Source organism: Hirundo rustica, chromosome 15 (genome assembly GCF_015227805.2).
Source record: "Hirundo rustica isolate bHirRus1 chromosome 15, bHirRus1.pri.v3, whole genome shotgun sequence".
In the NCBI taxonomy this organism is placed as follows: domain Eukaryota; kingdom Metazoa; phylum Chordata; class Aves; order Passeriformes; family Hirundinidae; genus Hirundo; species Hirundo rustica.
The window spans coordinates 12,152,282-12,172,393 of NC_053464.1; the positions used below are offsets into that span (position 1 = coordinate 12,152,282).

Here is a 20,112-nt window from a genome sequence, read left to right on the forward strand (position 1 = left end):
GGCAGCCCTCATAAACAGAAAGAGAGGCAGCAGCTATGTAACTAAATATTTAGCATTTATAAAAGAAATGGGCCTCTTTCTCCAGGAACACCATTCCTCCAACATTTTCCTAATGCAAATTCTGCTGATAACTAAAGAGAGAAAAGCCCTCTGCATTCCTCCCTGGTTGCAGCTATTATCAGAGCTTGATAACACATGCCTGGGGTGCATGGGGGTGGAAGGGATAAAAAAGACACACTCCCCCCTCCCCCTGAAGCTGAGATTACAGACTCAGAGCTATGCCCAGGATAAGGCACCCCATCACAGAAATTACAAAACCATGGCTTGAATTTCTCCTTGTCTTATCGGAGCAAAGAAATTCACACAGACCCTTTCAGCCTCCTGAGCTGCAGAAAACGTTAACAGTTGTTTCTACCATAGGCACCAAATAAATTCCAGAACATTCTTGACATTGAATAGGCAGATCTGACCCCTTTAATTAGCGAGCAATTTCTATTCAGCCTGCTTACAGCTACTAGAAGCCTATTCTTTCAGCGAAGGCTTGGTGAGTGCCCAAAATCTGCTGCTTGGCTCTCAGTATTCCCAGCACAGCAGCACAGTTTTGGTGGGAAAGACTCAGAAACAGAGCTCTGAAGCAGCAGCAGACACCTTGTCCTTGGGGATGCTGCACAGATCCAGTTTACCCACAGGTACCAGCTGTGAAGTGCTGGCAATACAAACAAGTGACTTTAACCTCGTTGCCCTGTTGCAGGCAGATCCACCCCGCCAGTTTTCCATAGGCTTCCCACCCTGCCCAGTACAAACCACAGCTCCCAGTGCTCTCAGCCTCCAGGCACAGTCACTGCTCCTGAAAGAAAACACTACAGCACAGCAATTGGGACAAAAGCCATTTAATGCAAGTAATAAACTCCTCTAGACATGAGACTCACACATTCACAGCAAATTACACATGAAGCGTTAATTATTCCATTCCTGCCCTGCAAAAGCCAGCTCTGCAGTCACACCCTGAGCTAACAAGGGTCAGTCCTTCCCCTAGGAGCAAGGCATGCAGTCCTGTGGCTCTCCCCCTTTCTACCAGGGTAGAGAGGGAAGGAACCCACCCCACAAGCCCGGGCTGGGGGCAGCGGTGCCTTTGGAGGGGGCAGAGCTGAAGGGCAGGCAGGGGGGAACTGCTGCTGCTCAGCTTTGTTTGCATTTGGCTTCATCCAAATCCAACAGTTGCTTCAAATCCCTGCCCACACACACACTGATATGAGTTGCTATTGTTTAAAGCAGATTTAAGGATTTGCACTAGTTTTTAACTACCTTTTATATGATTAAAGGGAAACAGAGGGGCTCCTTCTATTTAAGAGCATCCTTTGAAAATAAAAATAGTCCAACTCATCTTAACCCAACAGCGTAAGTCCTTGAGGTCATGATAAATCACAAGGCTTCTTGCACAAACCCCGGAAGGCACACTAGCCTAAGATGTAGCAGATCCATCTCCCAGTACAGGATGACAAAATCATCACCCAATGGATGTATTTCTGGATACGAGAGCAGCATTCCTGAATAACACGGCTCTTTTCTAACTAGCACCCTCTGGAAGATACTCCAACACATTCTCAATGCTTCTATAGGAAAGTCACTTCTATTTCTGCCACTCTCGCTTCTGTTGCACTCCCTTTCGAGTGACACTCCCCTCTCTCCTCCCAAATCCATGTCCCACCCCCAATTCATCCTCCCAAACCTACCTTTGTCAGTCTCCTCTCACTTTCACTACCACCACCACTCCTCTGCTTTCCCTCTCACTCATATTTTTGAATAAAATCTTTAAAAATCAATCTATCGTGGTCTTACAGGCCATCTAAAAGGTTGCTCCTGCTATTCAACACTGCACTTTAAAATCCACTTGGATTCTCGATAAGGTAAGTTTTAAGACCACTTGTTTAAGCCAAGAAAACATTGCACTTGGAGCTTAAAGCTACCACCACCAGTGCACACCCACAGACACACACTAGGCACACAGAACTCTACAAGCTCTTCAAAGAGGTGTACAAGTGAGATGGAAGAGGCTCATGCCAGGATTTCCATCTTTTCCTACAGATACAACAGCGTGATCTAAACTCCTGCAGGTTGTACACGCTTCAGTATCGCTTTTCAGCAAGACTCAAGAAATTCAAGTGTGGGGAGCAGCTTTCCCATGGTTTGTGTGCAAGAATCACATGAGCTTTGGTAAAGAAAGGTAAAGAACCAGAAATACAAAACAAGTGTAATTCTGAACTGGCTTGCAACATGACCTGCAAAAAACCAAAACAACAACAAAAAAGTTCTCTGCATTTACACATGACGAACATCAGAGCATTAATCTGACACAGAGAGGATATGTGTGCTTTCCAGTGGTGAGATCCTCCCGCTGTAATACCCACACACACACACTGTGACTCTCTGGGTACCCAGACAGCAGTCTGGAAAGATGAGCACTAGCCATTCACATCACATCCTTGGAAATGAATAATCTAACTACACCAAGTCATCTTTAATTACAGGAACTTCATAAGAAGAGCCCTTTTTAGACTTCAGGTTCTCAGGAGGAATGTTAATTTGTCTGTCTAATTACCACCTTGCACTTTCGCACCAGGGGAAAGTGTTATTACTGGCACTTGATAAAACAAGATTTACCATTTATTTGCACCCATTTCTTCCCGATACCCTCTGCACAAAGCTTTCCCCCCACCTTTGGAGCTGAGGGCCCTTCTGGGAGAATTAGGGTCACCTAACCAGTGGGTGAGATGGTTTATAGGACAACTCCTCATACACAAAACCCATCAAAATCGGTAAGGACTAGAACTGAAGTATTAATGGAAAAATCTAGGCTAAGCATTCCTGCAGCTTTGTGGCTAGGGCAGCTGGGAAGGCTCATTAGAGACATTTTGTTGGGGAGCTCCTGTTAGCCAGTGGTGCCTCTGCTGGCTCAGCATTCTCCCTGTTGTGAGCCATTGGGGAACAACGAGCCCACAGCAGCACTCAGAGCACAAACAGCCCCCTGGGACTGAGGGAACCCAGAGAAGCATGTTCTAGGCACAGCTGGGCTTAGAGTTAGCCACTTCTCAGCTAGCAGGATGGTAGTCCCCTTCCAAGTACTCAGACACACCAGACCTGCTGCTGGTTGGAACCTCTCGGTGCCGCAGCACCCAAACAGAGCCACACAGCTGCCTGCCAGGGCAGGCTGCAGTCAGGCAGAGGGTCAGAACAGCCTTTTACCCCACTAGGACAGCTGGGCTGGCTCTTCTGTTACGTGTGGCACAAAGCTGGGATAGGATGGGATATATCCAGCGGGCTACTCTTTAATCAGTGCTAGCAGGAACTCCCAGGTAGATACCAACAGTTGGAGTTGGCTTCTCTGGAGCTGTATCTGCATTCCCAGGCACAGACTGAACACAGAGATGCTGCTTTGAGGGCACTGTGGCACCCAGCTGCTGCAGAGGGGCAGAAAACCAACCTCAGCCCTGCAGGAGAGCAGCAGCACTTGGACAGCACCTTCCTCACCGTGATGGTCCCAACCTGCTCTTGCTCAAGCGTGTTGATTTCAGAGAGGAAAGGAAACAACTAATTAAAAAAGTCAAGAAAAATGATCATCCGATGTCACTGTAGGTTCAGATAGAACCTTATGCTATGAACCTTAGTTTTATGGTTCTGCATTTAATACTTGCAGAAACAAACTGCACACCAAGGATGAGAACCCTGTGGTTCAGATTTTGAGGAAGCCGAAGCAGCTTTCCAGCTTGTGGACTTGACACAGTCACATCAAGTTGACCAGAATGTATATGCTGCCCATCTAATTTTAAATGATCTCACATATGCTCTGGAGAAGTGCAGAATACCTCCTTCTCACCCTTTCTACAATCAAAAACAAACACAACTACCACAGGGCAGCAGCTGCCTGGGTCACATTTGCTGCATAACAACAGCTAACAAGGGCCTGCAGCAGCAGCACAGCTATAAATAGCATCAGCCAGAGCTTCTGCAAGAAAAGGTTAGGACCACAGCTCTCTCAGTGGATTGGAATGGATGCAGCTGAAGCTCTTCAGATCACTAAAATAAAGGTGAATGAGGCTGAGATTTCTTCTCTACAAGTTGTCTGTGGTTTGCCTTTCCACCCCAGGCACCCATTTGCACTCAGCAAAGCGTGGAAGCTGAGTGAATGATGGGGCACCTGAAAACTCGCAAGCATAGCAATGCTGGCTGCACACGAGGTCTCCTCCTCAGCCCTCAGCCCCTGCTTCTACAGGCAAATCCACCCCCAGCTGCTAAAGTCACCACAGAATGTCTGCTCTGCACTGTTTGTTCCAACACTTCAAGGCTTTGCTGTTCTCTTAAGCAAGCGCCTCGAAGGAGCGAACACAGAAATGCATCAGCAGCTCCCCAGCAGCTGAGCCTGGCCTTCAAGGAACACCTCAGCTCCAGGGATCACACAGCACACCCACCACACTCAGCAGGGTAAGGCAAAAACGGGGCCACAAGGCACTGCCAAACACAATCATCTCATCACTCCCTCCTCCCTGACCTGCCAGACCCACAGAGGGGCACCTGAGACCACTGGGGTCTTGGGCAAGAAGAGGCGGTGATTGGAAGTGGAAAGTGCTCCATACAGGGCACACTTCCAGAGGACTCATTCTGCCCAAGTCAAAACAAGATCAGAGGTTCCTCCCTTCCACATCCACAAACATGTCCCTGCTTTCAGGTGCCCCATCATTCACTTTCTAGGAAATTATTTCCTTTTCAATTCTCCTGTGCCCATTCTCCACTAATTACTGTTTTTTTTTTTTCCTGGTTTTCAGCAATCCTTCTCTCCACCTCACCTCCAAAAGCTTCTACTGCTCAGTCATAACAGGAAACACTGCTGACCCTGGCACCATTACTAGCAGCCCTTGAAGATGGCACGTTAGGGCAGATAACAAAATGCAGCAGCCCACAAAATCTGAACATTCCCTCCAGTCGAACACCAGTCCTTCCAAACCCAAAAAGAATCATCTGTGACTCTTTCTTCCTAATCTACTCTCCCACACATAGTGATTCTTTTTGGACACCAGGCTCTGAGAAATCTGCGTTTAGACCTGATAAATATTTCAGCTGTATCCATCCTGTTTAAGCGATAAGCTCCCAAGGACGGAGGGTCCTCGATCCATCACTTGAAAAGTATCAAAGAGCAGGGCATTAACTATTCCTTTTCACATTGCTCAAACCACCAGGCAGCTCTGCAAGCGCTAGGAAGGAAGGAGAAATATCACAGACATTTAAAAACATACCTACACGAAATGGAAAAAGGGGATATTGCCAATATGCACAAAGGAGAGGCACAGCATTCGAAGTGGGAGGATGTGTGGTGGATCTAATCACTGATAATGGGATGGGGTGACTGAGAGGAGTTTTACAGGTTTTTCATTTCATTATCAGTTTCAGTGGAGGTAGAGACACAAAAGATGGTAAAATTCACGCTGTAACAACGGAAGTCGAAGTTCTTTTTGTTACAAGGTACTTTAAAAGTTTTTTAGCCAGTAGACTAATGCTAAAAGTTTACAAGCATCTACTTAAGTCAATTACTAAACGCTACACGTACACCTTACAGCATACAACAGTTGCTTGTTCTACGTTTTTTGTAGCTCAGAATCTTTCTACGCTCCAAATATTCCAAGGCCTACAATTCAACTCTGTTTCAAACTTCTCCCTGTGTAAGCTTATATTGAAATTCTCATCGAGCCAGATGTTTTCATCTCCGTGAGGGATCAACACTCTCTGAGGGTGTCCAGCACCTCACAGAGATGGCTTACAATAATTTGTGAGACGACACGGTCAGGAGCGCCTCGTAAAAGCAAAAAGGCTTTAATGAAAGAAGAAAATAATACGAAACAAAAGAACAAAAGCCATGCACAGTGCAGGGGAACCCCCTCTTGCACCTGCTACGACACCCTGAGGATGCCTGGTGCTCTTCCTTGCGTACTGAACGACTGGGGTGGGTTTTTTTGGCCAACAGCCCAACAGAGGATAGCTACACTTCTGAGAAACAGCCAAAGAGACCAATGGATGTTTCTGTCTTGGCACTGAGCCAACCGCGGTCAGGAGAGCACAGAAACTTCCAGCGCTTTCCCCTTCCAAGCCCTAAGGTGAAACAGAAACCCTTTTCCCTCGCGTAGAAAACGTTTGCTGGGGCATGGGAAATGCCTTGCAAGCAGCTTTACGGCGAGGCAGCGCAAAGGCCCGTGGTTTTCCAGCTGCCGGGGCTGCGAGCGGGGCCGTACCTGCACACCAGCGTGGCGATGATGACGCACCAGGCCGTGCAGCAGCAGTCGGCGTTGAGCTGCTCCTCGCTCTTGCGCTGGCGGCAGCACAGCCAGAAGGAGTAGAACAGGAGGAAGAGCAGGTCCAGAGCCAGGCAGGAGAGAGCGATGCCACCCAACAGCAGCAGGGCCTGCAGGAACAGGGATGGAGTCGCGGGTTAACGCAGCTTTCCAGCTGAAGGACAAACAGATCCCCGTAACCCTGCGAGGACCTGCTAACGCGATTCTCATTTCCTTCTTCTAGTGCGTGTGAATAAATGTATCTTTATACCTTTAAGTCTGGGCCTGCTTTGCTTTTCTCCTGATCCTATCTCACAGAGGGAAAAGGAGCGAACGCTCAGAGCGCTGCAAGAAGTTTGGCAAACGGTAACAGGGGAACGTGAAACCATTACAGATGGGTGTCACGTCTGGCCACGGCAGGGGAGGCCAGCCAGGGATGTTTGAGGGCTCTGCAAGGCATACCTCGAAAACAAGTCACTTTGTGTGTTTGAAACGTTTTTAACATATAAAGAGGTGGGGGTTTTTTTTGTCTCACTCGTTCCCTTCTCTCCATCCCACTCAACAAAACCACATTCTGTACCATTTTGTCTGTCCCAGCCTGCAAACAGCCTAAGTTAATCTGAGGGTTTCCTCTTTACTACCAATCACAGGTCAGCAGATTTAGAGAACAAAAACAATAAAAAAATAAGAGTTCAGCCAGCTGCCTCTATCTGTACAGTTTTTTAATCTTCATGAATAAATATGCAGGCTTATTCATTAGAAATCCAAGTGCATGAGTGGGTTTGAAAGGGGGTGGAATTTATTATACATGCATTTTTTTTAAAAATCCATCTCCATGCAATGGTTCTGTTCAAGGTAGACCTAGAATAAACGCTAAACCCCTCCATACACCATCCACATATATAGGTACAACAAAAGTGGATGCTACAGACACACTTCAGGCAGTCACAAGTTAAGTTGGTGTGAATTATACCTATTTCTAGTCATGTTCCTGGGAGGAAAGGGAAGCTGTAAGTGTTTAACTCCCTTCTAATTTATTTTTATTCAAAAAATCCTGCCTAAAATCCAAAAATGCCAACCGATTTTGTTAAATAAAATAAAATTTTAAAAATGAATCCATTCCAACACCCTATCTAGCCACGTTTTCCCACCTGCATGAATCAAGCAAAAGGATGCAATTTTATCCATAAGGTTTTTTTTGATAAATCCTTGCTAGTGGTGACAAATGCCGACTTACTAGAAATTATTTAAATATCTGGAAAGAGTCCAAGTCGCTTGCTGCTGCCCCAATATTGGGAACGCAGACGTAGATCTGTATCAGCTAACCTAGAACAAAGGCTCGGGTTTTCAAACCAGTATCTCTTTTCCTCCCCGTGCAGGAATTCCTTAAAGAACATTTATATGCTTCCTCCCGACTGAAACAATCCCTTCCTCCTGATCAAAAGGGATACAACAAAGAAGGCTGAGATTAAAGTGAAGAACTTTCCCAACTGCTGGCTGTTTCTAACAGGGTCTGGTCGGAACTTGCTCTCTGGAGGTTTTTCTTTCCCCCCAGCTCCGCTCCGTAGGTACTCCCTGCTGAGTGATAATCCTGGCAAACAAACCACACCAGACCCTTCCCAGCCAAGAAACGCCGGCCACACGTAAGGAGGTGCACACCGCCGAACCCCAAGTGCTGCACCACAGATGCTCCACCTTTGCTCTTGGCTTTCCCAGCCTTTAGAGACCCCCCCACAGCCCACGGAGCGCCCTGGGATGGGGGGAGCTCACAGGTGCTGCTTTCCCTAAACTAAAGAGCAGAAACTCGGCGCCGTGGCGCAGAGCGAGCTCTGGGATGTCTACCAGCGAGGAGTGGGGGTGGAAGGGAAGAAGCCCAGTCCCCCTTTCCCATGCTTTCTCCAGATGGTGTGAGCGCTGCTGGAGCTCCTGAGCAGAAAGGGGCCGGCGAGAGGGAAGCTGCGCTCGGAGCCCCGCGTTCCCCCACTTCTGAAGCCTTGCCGTGAGCGAGCGCTCCATGCTAATTTAACTAACGCTTTTGGCATACCAAAGCTCCTCAGGGATAGTCTTTATTTTTTAAACGTGGAAGGCAAAGCTTTCCTGCACTTCTTTCTTCACACCCTCAACTCTCGTGCACATGCTAAAAGGCATTACTGCCGGAAAGACAAACTCAGCTGAAAACATCCTCCCAGCAACCCTTTTATCAGCAAAAAATCCACACTGCAGCTCCAGATGCAAGGGAGCCGCCCTGATTGAAAGGAAATACTAAAAAAAAATATATATAAAAGGAAAAATGGATATTAGACTGCCAACCAGCAAGCAACCTGAAGTCCTAGCTTTGAAGGGACACTTAATACATGCCTTAAATTTGCATCTGGCCAAAAGGACTTGGCTGGCCACTATACCACAATCTGCATTTCATTTTCCAGAGAATATTTGTTTTCCATTAATGGATATGTGCCATAGCAAGTGAAATCATCCAGCAGAGCAGTTATTAATCTTTCTGACTGATGAGTCAGTTTAGGACCCAGGGACTGGCTGGCAGTGAAAGCCTGGTCACAACCAAAGATATTCCTCTGCCTGCTTGTCAGGATTAAACGACAGTATTTAAAAAAGGGGGGTTGAGGCTGGATAAACCCTTAGACACTCTATCCTGCAACAGTAAATCTGGGACTCGGTTATCCAAGGCCACATTATCCCAAGTAAATGTGAAATTATGCACTGGGCCTCTTGCCACAAAAGAGCATCAATTTGTCTTCGAACATTTGCTGAGCTATCAGAACCTTTATAGCAAATGATGCATGAACTGCCCTTACAGGAAAATGGAGACAACTTGGAGGAGCAGCATTTTACCACTGCACTGACACTAATGGCAGAAGTGGAGACAGAGCAGTCCCTGAAAATGAGAGTAAATCCAAGTGGTATCAGCCAGACTGGCAGCAGAGGAAGCTCCAGCGTCAGGAAGCAGTTTCAAAATAAAAGCTGCACACAGGGAAGTGACCACAGGAGCACTGCTGGCTTGGAGAGGCACCGTGGAACCTGAAAGCGCTCGGTGGCGTGCAGGGATGGAGCTGCAACGTTAACAGCTTTCCCAGCTCCTGTGTGGTTGACAGGATTTGTGGTACTTACCACCTCCATGGGAGTATGAAGCCAAAAAAGGGGCAGAAAACATCTAGAGTCTCATTTAGAGAAAGGAGAAACACACAGCGCAGCAAAAAACATCCCCCACAAATCTACCCAGGGGCTGGTCGCCCCGTCCACGTGTTTGGTGTTGATATCACTCCTAAGGATTTTCATGCAAATCATTCAGTTTCTCAATCCCTGCTCTCCAAGACCCTGTTGTGCTACTGGGGACCAAATAAACCAAGATACAGCTGCGTCTGCTGGATGAAAAATCCCCATATGAAACAGCCTCTTCCAGCTTGCAAATTCCAAAGGGTGATCCACACTGTTAGTTATCTGAATATATCTATGGACTGCGGTCCTGGAAGACTGATTTTAGCTGCTGAAACTGCACTTAAGGGAGGTATAGCTCATCCCACCCAACAGATGAAGTCACAAAGAAAAGAGATCTACATAAGAACACAAGAAAAGGGAAGATGTATTCATTTCCTTAGAAAGGGTGAAGGCCTGAATAAAGCCACAAGGCAGCACAGTGCAGGAGGGAGGCTCTGGGTTGCATTCACGTTAAATGTCAAGGTTTACCACATTAAATGCTGTTTGCTCATCACCTGACTTACAGAAAAGTGTTGGCTTAGTGACTCCTCTTCACACCACCATGACCTCTCTGCCATGAAGATTATTTGGTACAAAATGTCCTGGCAGCAGAATAGGTTTAAGAAGTTAATTCTGAATACACAAGGGCTCAAAACAACCCAGATGTTTATCAGGTACAGGTTTTACCAATCTCAATTTATCCAACTTCCAACTACCACATTCTTTCAACCTTAACTGCAGTAACAGCAGCACAGAATAGTGAGAAGCTCTTCACATGGAAGAGATAACTCTTATTTTACTACTAGTTGGAAAGTCTACTAAAACTCCTTAAGAAACTTGAGAGCAAAGCTGAAACCTTCAGGTGGTTCCTGAGAAGCACTGCAGTTTTAATTTTAATTTTCCATCAATGATTTTAAAGGTATTTCATCTTAAAACTTTGTCATTTCAGCCCACAGAACAAAAAGAGCTACAGCTTTTCAGTACCTCAGGAACACAGCTGTCTTAATCGTTGCCAGATTGAGAATGGTTTACCTTAAAGTTAACTTTTGCCAAAAGCAAGATTCAATGGAAATCTGCAGCTAGTATCCTTTCTGTATTTCCATGCTAGATAGTGATAATAAAACAGAGAGAAGAGGTTAAAGGAGTGTGGGAAGAGAAAAACCTTCACCCAGAAGAATAAATGAAGCAACCTGGGCTGCTGCCAAAGGAGCACTCATCTCTATTTATTCCAAGAAGGACGGAAGTCATCTTAGCAAGAAAAGAAACTGCTGTGGGATAGTGTCATGCCTACACTGCTTCCTACACCCCTTTTTTTTTTTTTTCCTTCCAGACTTCAGGACATCTCTCTAAAAAGCTCATGTACTCACAGATGATAAGCAGCTATGTTCTACCAGGCTAACTGGGTTATTTTGTTGGTTTTTTTTAATACTGGCAACACAAGGAACGCTCTGACCTCCTCACCAGCTTGTTCTGAACACGCTGTGTGTTCAGAGATTCAATTTTCAGCACTTACAAAATGCTGCACGAGGTGTTTGTTGAGATACTTGAGTGTCTCAGGATGTCACCCATCAGGAAGCAATTTCTACACCACAGCCCCCAGAGAAGGGTGGGGAACAGAGCCAGCCATGCCTTGGCCAGTGTGGAAAGCGCTGCTGATGTCAGCACTGAAGCATCCCCAACTCCTCACGGGGGACAGGCACTTCCCAGGCCAATTCCTGGGCTCAGCACCGGGGAGGAGCAAAGCTGGGCAGGGAGTGTGCTGTGGAAGAGGCTTTTCCCACGGCACTGAGATGAATTCTTTTCCATGAGGGATCCCTCTGCAACAGGGAAGGGCACCATGGAAACAGGATTCCACTGTCTCATCCCCTTCTACAGACATCTCCCAGAGACAGCACACTGGTGAGGGAGGGCAGGAGATTACAGGTATATTTAGGGCAAGTCCACGCTGGTGCAAGCAATATAGGCCAACACTTTGCCTTTAGATTTTTTTTGGCTGTTGGCTTTCCTTTCCGGAAAGCAGGAAATACCAAGGATTGTGTCATGCTTTTTTTTTTTTCTTTTTTCTTAAAAACACCTTAAGATAATACAAGCAGACAGATTAGAATAAAAACAGATCTGCAGCTGAAAACCTGTGTTAGCATGACTCCATCACTCCATTCCATTTACCAAGCTGGTTAAATCTGCAGGCCTATTTCCCCAACACTGCAAAGCTCTCTACATAGGCACAGGCATTATATAGTTAATTGGTATTAGAGCTGTGAACTAAAGCCACTTTAATTACAAATGAGTGTTCACACAGGGTTTTAATGTAGTTTAACTAGAATGGCCTTAATTCAGTGTAGCTTAATTCACTTTAGTGCATTTAAAGTGGTTTAACTAATCTGTTTTGAATTTATTCCACCCGTTAATTCAGATTAATTTCTCAAGTGTAGGCAACAACTAAGCACAAGGCCAGGTTGATTAAAGATTCATCATCATTTCCTCTACACTAACATTGTGACCTCTTATTTCATAATTAAAGACTTTCAGCTCTGCCTTTATATTTGGTCCAATTCGCAGAAGCCAGCTGTGTAGAGGCCAAAAAGACACAACTTGCTGATCCTTGGCTCATTGCAGCAACCAACTCAGCATCATCTCAGCTAGGGTTCTGGGAGCTGTGGCTGAATAATGCACAGCTCAGGTATGTCTGCACACCTCAGTATCCACAGGTTACATGGGGCAGGCGTCAGAATCCATCAGAGCAGCTCATATCACACACCAAAGAGAGATGGAAAGCACTGAGTAGAAAGGATTTGCTTCACAATTGGGTTGGATATTTCTTCCTGCCCGTGAATGCAGATCTAAGCTGTGCTAATCAGCAGTGAACACTGGAGTCCTATTGGGTTGAAGTCAAATAACAATCCATTTATTCCCTTAGTTGGTACCAACTCAGCAATCTCCATCTTACACAGCAAGGAAACGTTCCCAGAGGTAAGGGGGTCCTCTAAATTGGATGTTCTTATCCCTAGTTTCTCCACAGTGCTGGCTGAAATCCTCTGTGCACTACAGCGACGAAAAGAATGAGACACTCTCACCAAAAACTCAGTTTCCACTGACAGGTCCCCGCAGACTAAATCTTTATTAAATGAGGCTTAGCTCAGAACTGGCAGCTTGTCAAATGAGCATTCTCACTGAAAAGGCAGATTTCCTTTCTGGGGATTCTGCAAATTCCCTTCCAGGACTCTAAAAAAAACCCACCACCACGGATGCATCAGTGTTCATGCAGGTCCCTGCCCCAAATCCCAGAGCAGCAAAACGTGTAAGGAATCCTCATGGCAACAGGCCTTCAGCTTTAGAAAGTTATTTCTTCCTAGTATTCCCATCTGGACAAAGATACAGCCATTAGTTAATTGTGTTAAAAGGCAAGAATCAGATAATTATTTGGGATGTTGAGGTGAAGGGCACCAAAAGGGTAGCTGGAGGAATTTGGCAGGAATCCTGCACCACTTACATCCACCCTCGGCTTGCCCAGCTCACCCATGGCAGATCCACACAATCCCAGCACACATTCCTTTCCCACAGCAGATTAGCTCACGCCTTCCCACCCAACAGCAGCTCCTCTGCTCGAGGTCTTTTAGAAGCCACTCGATTTCCTTGCTTAGAAAACTGTATCATCCATTAAGGCCTTAAAACACAGGCTCCTCGCAAGGTAATTTCCCAGCAAACTGGATAATGGAAAGAAAGCCCATGCTATAAAGGAAGTATGAATTTAATGCTCCTACGACTCAGGGCTAAGCAAGCACTGCCTGTATTACCTGGCTCCAGCTCAAGTGCTGTGTAAATTCCCACGCCAAGACAATTCCCCATCCCCAGCCCTCCAGCAGGAGCTCAGCTATGCTCCTGCAGGCCTGGAACTGAAGGAGAGACGTGGCACTGCCTGCAGGCAGGGACCTGGGCACACTGCAGAGCTCAGCACGTGAGTGAGGCAGCACTGGTGTGCTTAAAAAAAAAAAAAAAAAAAAAAAAAAGAGCAGGAAATGCTTAGGCCTGGAGCCCAGTGATTTAATCCAATTTCCATCCTTTTTTCCCTTCCCCCTCCTTCAATGCACACTCTCAGAGACAATACACTTCATTTAGAGGGGAAAAACATGATCTCTGGTAAGTGCCTGTCCTTACACTCTATCAAGCCAAGTGCTGGGACGCTGCCTTTTTTTTAAAATCTGTGATGGCCATTCATGCTGTGGCACAGACAGCAGCCTAAAGGATTTTCTTCCAAGATCCCAGCTGTACAAAGTCTGTGCTTTACTCCACGTTAGCTGTTCTTCAGCTATTGCTGCTCCTCATTAGATTTGGGTTTCAAATCCTGCCCCAGTAACTTTTAGGAATTCTCCACAAAGTTTGGGCCTTCCAGTAGAGGTAATTATGTGCATCATCTACAAGTCTCCTGTTCTTCTGCAGAACCCAAACCCTGTCCTTTCCAGGAGACATGGCACCAGTTCAGATTAAATGCAGTATTTAGGCTCACAGCAACTTCTTGATCTTCTTAATCATCTCTTCTTAAACCAGACAACCAAACCTGAACCGATCTGCCACTATGGAGTGTGAAGACACTGAGCCCAGTCCTTGGCTCTGATGTCCTGGCAGGGAGGTCACTGCAAGCTGCAGACTCCAGCCAACAATATTTTGCCATTTCTATCAGGGAGGGGATAAACAAGGCACTGGGGAGGGAGTGGAAAGAGCTCAGATATGAGCAGAGCCACCCCAAAGCGGAACAGAAAACAAGTACTTGTGCCAGCTGTGGAAACTTTCCCCAGCCCATCAACAGGGTGAGCCCATCCCATCAGCAGGAATGGCAGCGCTTCCATGAGCACGGCTGCTGTAGATAATGTGATTCTGCTCCCTTCTGCCACTATTTTGCATTATTTTGAACTTGCTGGTTTGTCTTCAGGCACCATTTTAATCCCATTTATGCCTTGAGAGTCTTGGCGCTGAGCATCTACAGCTGCACGCTATAAACTCGGGGATTACATTTGCTGCACTGAACCACAAAAGTTACACAGAATAACAGAGAGAATCCAAATTGGAATGGAAACTCTTAACATCAAATTGTTACTAATGTTAGACTTAATGTTGCCTTTTTTTTAATGTATACAACTTGTTCCATATCATTAGCACAATGAAGAGGTCTCTTTCTAAACTGCAGCTATTAGAAAAATGTCTAAGTGAGAAGCTCTAGCACACACTATGGCATTTGAAGGCACCTAAGATAAAAAAAATAATAATAATAATTAGAAGGAAAAGAGGTACTTTCTAGCCAAGATTACAAATTGACTGCAAATGGCTTCAAAAACTGCTTTTATCAGCACTGAATGGACAGGAAGGTAAGCAGCAATAATTGGGCTTCTGCATTTATGTGTCAGGGATGGCAATGGGTCATTTTAGTGCACTCAGTGTCTTTGACAGGCAGATCCACATCCAGTCTGTGCTCAGTTTGCAGCCTGAAGTGAATCTCCAGGATAATGAGCGATAAGTTTTGGAACAACATGAAAATAACCAACAGGAAAACGACAGAGCGCTGAGTTTCTGTAATATTTACCCAATCCAGCTTCACTGGTATTTGTCTACACAAGTGAAGCAGGTCAAGAGGCTGTTTACACAGGCAGAACTCTCCAGCTCAGAATTCACCATAAGCCTACTGCAGGGTGAGAGAAAGAGCACTCCTGATCACACTGCTCTGGCTGCCCCCAGGACTGACCTCTGGGAGGGGACAAAGAACAGAAATCAAAGGCACACTGCCCTACATCCGCAGCGAGCCGCGGCCAGCAGCCCATGACATCTCCCTTAAAATAATTTGTGTTTGAAGTCAGCTTCAATGCAGCCTGTCAGTAAGTGTGGAGAGGCAGTGAAGAGCTGGGAAGGGGCAATACCCCGTGGGGACAGCCTCTGTGAGCTGGGGAAGGGAGAACAGGGACCTCTGACCCATCTATTGACTGTGGGGCTGCACTGACCTCCCTGCAGGAACAGTGCAAACGTGCCATGGAACTGCCAGAGGCAAACAGGTGCCACGCTTCTCAGCATCAATTCACTCCAAGCTGCCTCTTTTGAGACTACTGTAAGTCAGAATTCAAAAAAAGGAAATAATAATAATAGAAAAACAAAACCAAACCCCAAAAAAACCCCCAAAACAAAAAAACTAAATATACAAAAAAACCCACAAAAAACAAACAAAAAACCAAACAAAACCAAAACAACAACCAAAAAAACCCACCCCAAAACAACAACAACAAAATCAACCCAAACAAACAAACAAACAAACAAAAAAACACCCCAAAACCCAAAAACAAACCACAAAAAAACAGGGGAAAGAAAGGGAGGAAATCTCTTCCTTCAGCTTAAAACTGGACCTTTCCTTCTCACAAAAGAGGCTCCTTCATGTGCAGGAAACATTTCAATATCAACCCTTCTTCTGTTTTATTTTGGGGTTGAGTTGCCTTTTTTTTCTCCTTTCCTTTCTTTAAAGAAGAAAAAAAGCTCTCAAAAAAACCCTCAAGGACAAAGACTACCAATATTCACTATTGAGAACCTTCAAACCCATGGGAAAAAAACCCAAAAATACCATAGAGGGACTAACAGAGGAAGCAGATAAAAAAAAAAAACCAACCCTATCCAAGCTAGCCAAGACCCACCACAGTCGCAGCTGGAGCCCGTGTTTCTGCACCGCTGACAACTCTGGGAGCATCATTAACCACTTCTCCTCAGCCTGGGCAAGGGAGGCTAGGGAGCTAAGAAAGGCCTCCTCAGGCTCCTGGCCAAATGTGAGAAGGGATTAGGGCCTCCTCAGGCTGCTGCCCTGCAGGGAAATGCAATCTGAATAGGGAATTTTCCTTGCAGCTCTTCCCACCAGCAGTGCAGGGCTGCAGATGCTGCTCCCAGCAACCACAGCCAAGTTCCCCCTGGAGAGCAGCATCCTGGTGAGTGGTCACCGCCTCACCCCTCTGCTTCTGCTCCCCAGCATCATCCTGGTAAAAGGGGAACACACACTTTTTAAATTCACCTCCTGACTGCCATTCCTGGGTGGAATTCCACAGCTAACAGCAGACGCACTCGTAGATTACAGCCCTTGCAGTTACAAGGCAAATCTGACTCCCTAACACACCTTCACAGGGCATCAGTCTCACTCTGTGGCTCTGGTTCTGAGCAGACCTTCTTGCAGTTTCTTCATTTCCCCAAAGGGCTGGGGGAAGAGGGGAATCTGCCTCCTTTCAACTGTTTCAAAGCTGTTCAGCTCTCTTGGGGTTTGCCTGCAAAGCTGAAAGCTGTCATGGGCCAGTGGCCTAAAAGAAATTTAAGGTACTTGGTTTATATTGACTATTTAAAGACAAATACACCTCACTTTTAGCTTCCTTTACGTAGGACACGGGGCTATTTGGCTGTAATAGAGGTTACATCAGTTAAAAGGAGGAGGTGCTTGCCCCACTGTGTCCTAATAGGATTTTTCATTAGTTGCTTTGCTTTCCCATGACATACACATCATGTCCACTAGAAATCAATGCATTTTATAGGTAATTTAATACACACACAGCCTGCCCTCAGAGATGCTTTTATCCGGCTCACGAGACCAGTGCTGATGGGATTCCTCGAGTTCCTGCTCTGACATTCATTCATTCATTCAACAATTCTTCTGAACCACAGAGATCGATTCTTCAGGAAAGTTCCCAGAGTTCTCTTAGAGGTTCTGCCTGCGCTTATGTCATGGCTATATTTAAAGAAGGAATCCCACTAAAGTGGTTTATAACGTGCTCTGGCAGGACAGTGTAGACAGGGCTAAATCCTATTAAGCTACTTAAGTTGCTTTCCCCCTCTGAAGTCATCTGTCAAATGCTGGTCCTAGACATAGCAGCCAGCTATCAAACTAGCTTATCAAGAGTCATGCTTAAAATACCAAACAAAATGGTAAAATGCAATCATCACACACAAGAGGAAGAGAATCTGGGGCAGTGTGCTGTTCCAGTAACCTCCTGGGATCCCAGAGGGTGGAGGAGGCTGGTGATTAGCTTTTCATTACAGTTAGATTGTAACCCACTTGCACACCACCGGACCTTATAAAAGAGAAAATGAGAATGGCTGTGTCTTTAACGTTAGTCTTGACTCCTCTGAAAGGATTGTGTGGACAATACATGAATGTGAAGCATCCTTTTAAAACAGAGGTCACACTAACAGGGCAGGAGGGCGTACCTGGGAAAACAAAGCACCATTGGGCCTTAACTCAGCACCCCACAGAGAAGGGGGAAAGGAGCATTCATGGCTATTTCATCTCCTTTCCCAGTAACTCAAAAATAGGCACCACAGAGTCCTGAAAGGTTAATTCCCATAAATGTTAAATGTTAAAGCTCCAGCTTTACAGCATTCACTCCGCTATGTCAACACACCACTGCTGCTGTGACAACACTGTTACTGGGATTTCAGAGACAAACCTCAATTCCACACATTCCATACAATCCTAGAAAACAATAGGCTGGAAAAGACCTCTGGAGGTCACTGTAGTGCAACCTGCTGCTTAAAGCAGGGCTAATTTAATAGATGGGGCTGCTCAGAGCCTTGCCTGAGCAAGTTTTGAGCATCTCTAATGCTTGAGTTCCCAATGCTTCCCCCAGCCCCTGCTCAACACTATAAAGATAATTGCTCATAAGTGACTGTGCCCACGTTCCATTTCCCATTTCAGCTTGAGGTTGTTGCCTCTTGTCTTTTTGCTGGGCACCTCTGAGAAGAACCTGGAACCATCTCCTCCAGGTCCCTCCTTCAGCTGTGCAAAGGCTGCTCACACACCTGTCATTTCTCCTCTCCAGGCTGAAGGGTCCCAAGTCTCCCGGCCTCCCTTCACAGGTCAGGCTCTGACCATCTCGGTGTCCAGCTCTTCAGCATGTCTCCTGCACTGTGGCCCCCAAGCCAAGAGGCAGTCACACGGCATCTACGCTGGCACACGTCTGGAAGAGAGTCCATGCTCGTGAGATGGCCGATGACCCCGTTTTGGGGCCACTTTCAGCTTGCTTACAGGGCTGGGCAAAGCACAAGGCTGCAGAGCTCAGGTTTGCCTCCAGCTGCACGACCCAGCCCACCGGACAGGGTCACCAAGCACCCAGAGGCGACAGATTTCCCCCACAGCGGGCAGTCGCTCTGCGGGCGTGAGGAACACACCGAGTACCCTCAGAGTCTGAGAGACTCAGCAGCCTGCCTGTTATTCCTCAAAACAAAACACCAGACAGCTGAGGGGAGAGAAGAGGAAACGCAGGGAAGGGGAGAAAGCAGCAATGGAGAAGTCACAGGCTTCAGAATGAAAATAAGGCACCTCAGGAGTTCTTGGGTGAGCCCAACTGCACGGATGCTCCTGTATCCCATTGGCTGCTGCCTTCCAGAGCTGCACAGCAACGAGCCCTGGAGGTGGGAAGCTGCCAGCTCGCATGAGAGCTCCCTGCTCAAGCCCTCCTCTGCATCCCCACAGCCCAGCCTGCTGCTCACCCTGCCCAGCTCATCCCAGCCCTGGTCGCCTGTCCCAAGCCGAGGTCAGGCAGGGAGACGGGACCTTGGTTAAACAAATGAGCAGCCACGCCAAGTTATCACAACAAGAGCCTTGGATAATCACAGGCTCTGTCTTTGTCCACAGCTCAGGTTTTCCTCGACAAGCGGGAAGGCAGGACTGCAGAATGAGGAGGGGTGGAGGGGAAGGGGTAAGATGTGCAGCTGTGCTTGTGCCTGACGCAGCTCAGAGAAGTGCTGACACCCAAAAGGGATTAATACTCCTCAAAGGCAGCACTACACAGCACAAGTGCTGCTTCTGGAGGTGTTTCACTCCATTAATTTAGGAAAGTGAGGGAGGAAGTGGTCTCTACAGAGAAAGCTACCCAGCCTCAGCTTCCCTATGAAAGTGCTCCAATCCCAGAGATCCAGACCACACCAAAGTTTACAATAAAAGACCAGGATTCTCAGAGAACAAGCAGGAGAGAGCACAGAAACTGGCATGATGTGGGAAAAGAGCTGATCCAGCTGCTGGGCTCAGCACCACCACAGGCACAGAGCAGGTCAGGAAACCTGCTGGGGACGTGGAGGAGCAAAGCTAGTTCTAGTGCCTGAGCACCACAGCTCACAGCAGGAGAGCTTGTTACAGCTTCCCTCTTGCACAACCTAAACCAAATCCCCAACAGATCCAAGCAAAAATTAATCTAAGACACAGGACTCGAATGCAATGATTTGCAGGCTCTAATGAAAGAAATGTCTCAAATTCTCTCCATCCAGACCCCAAGTCATTATCTTCAGGAGCACTTAGAGCTAAGAAGAGAATGAACTCCTCTGCCCCGTTTCCCAGTCTGTGCAGGAGAAATTCATCTTCTGAGCAGTCACTATTGATCAGGTGCATCTTCTCACACAGCCAAGTGCCACAGTGCTCTGGGGAGGGGAAAGCAGCAGCACCTCTCTCCCTCTTTGCCATTACACAGCTGTACTTACAGCAATTGTTTATGCAGCCAGGAACACCTACCCGCTCCCCAACTATTTATAAACCAAAAGCCAAGCCACTGCAGAAACAACTGTGTTTTGTGTCACTGCCTGC

The 20,112-nt window shown here is 46.6% G+C and overlaps 1 protein-coding gene across 3 annotated transcripts in view; it reads right to left on the minus strand.

Moving 5' to 3' along the window:
• TTYH3 (tweety family member 3) overlaps nt 1–20,112 on the minus strand; it is a 75,480-nt gene that overhangs the window by 31,322 nt on the left and 24,046 nt on the right. For all 3 annotated transcript variants that reach the window (XM_040078780.2, XM_040078778.2, XM_040078779.2), the window contains exon 2: nt 6,279–6,448. In XM_040078780.2, coding sequence (XP_039934714.1) covers nt 6,279–6,448 — 170 coding nt within the window. The remainder of the gene's footprint in view (nt 1–6,278; nt 6,449–20,112) is intronic.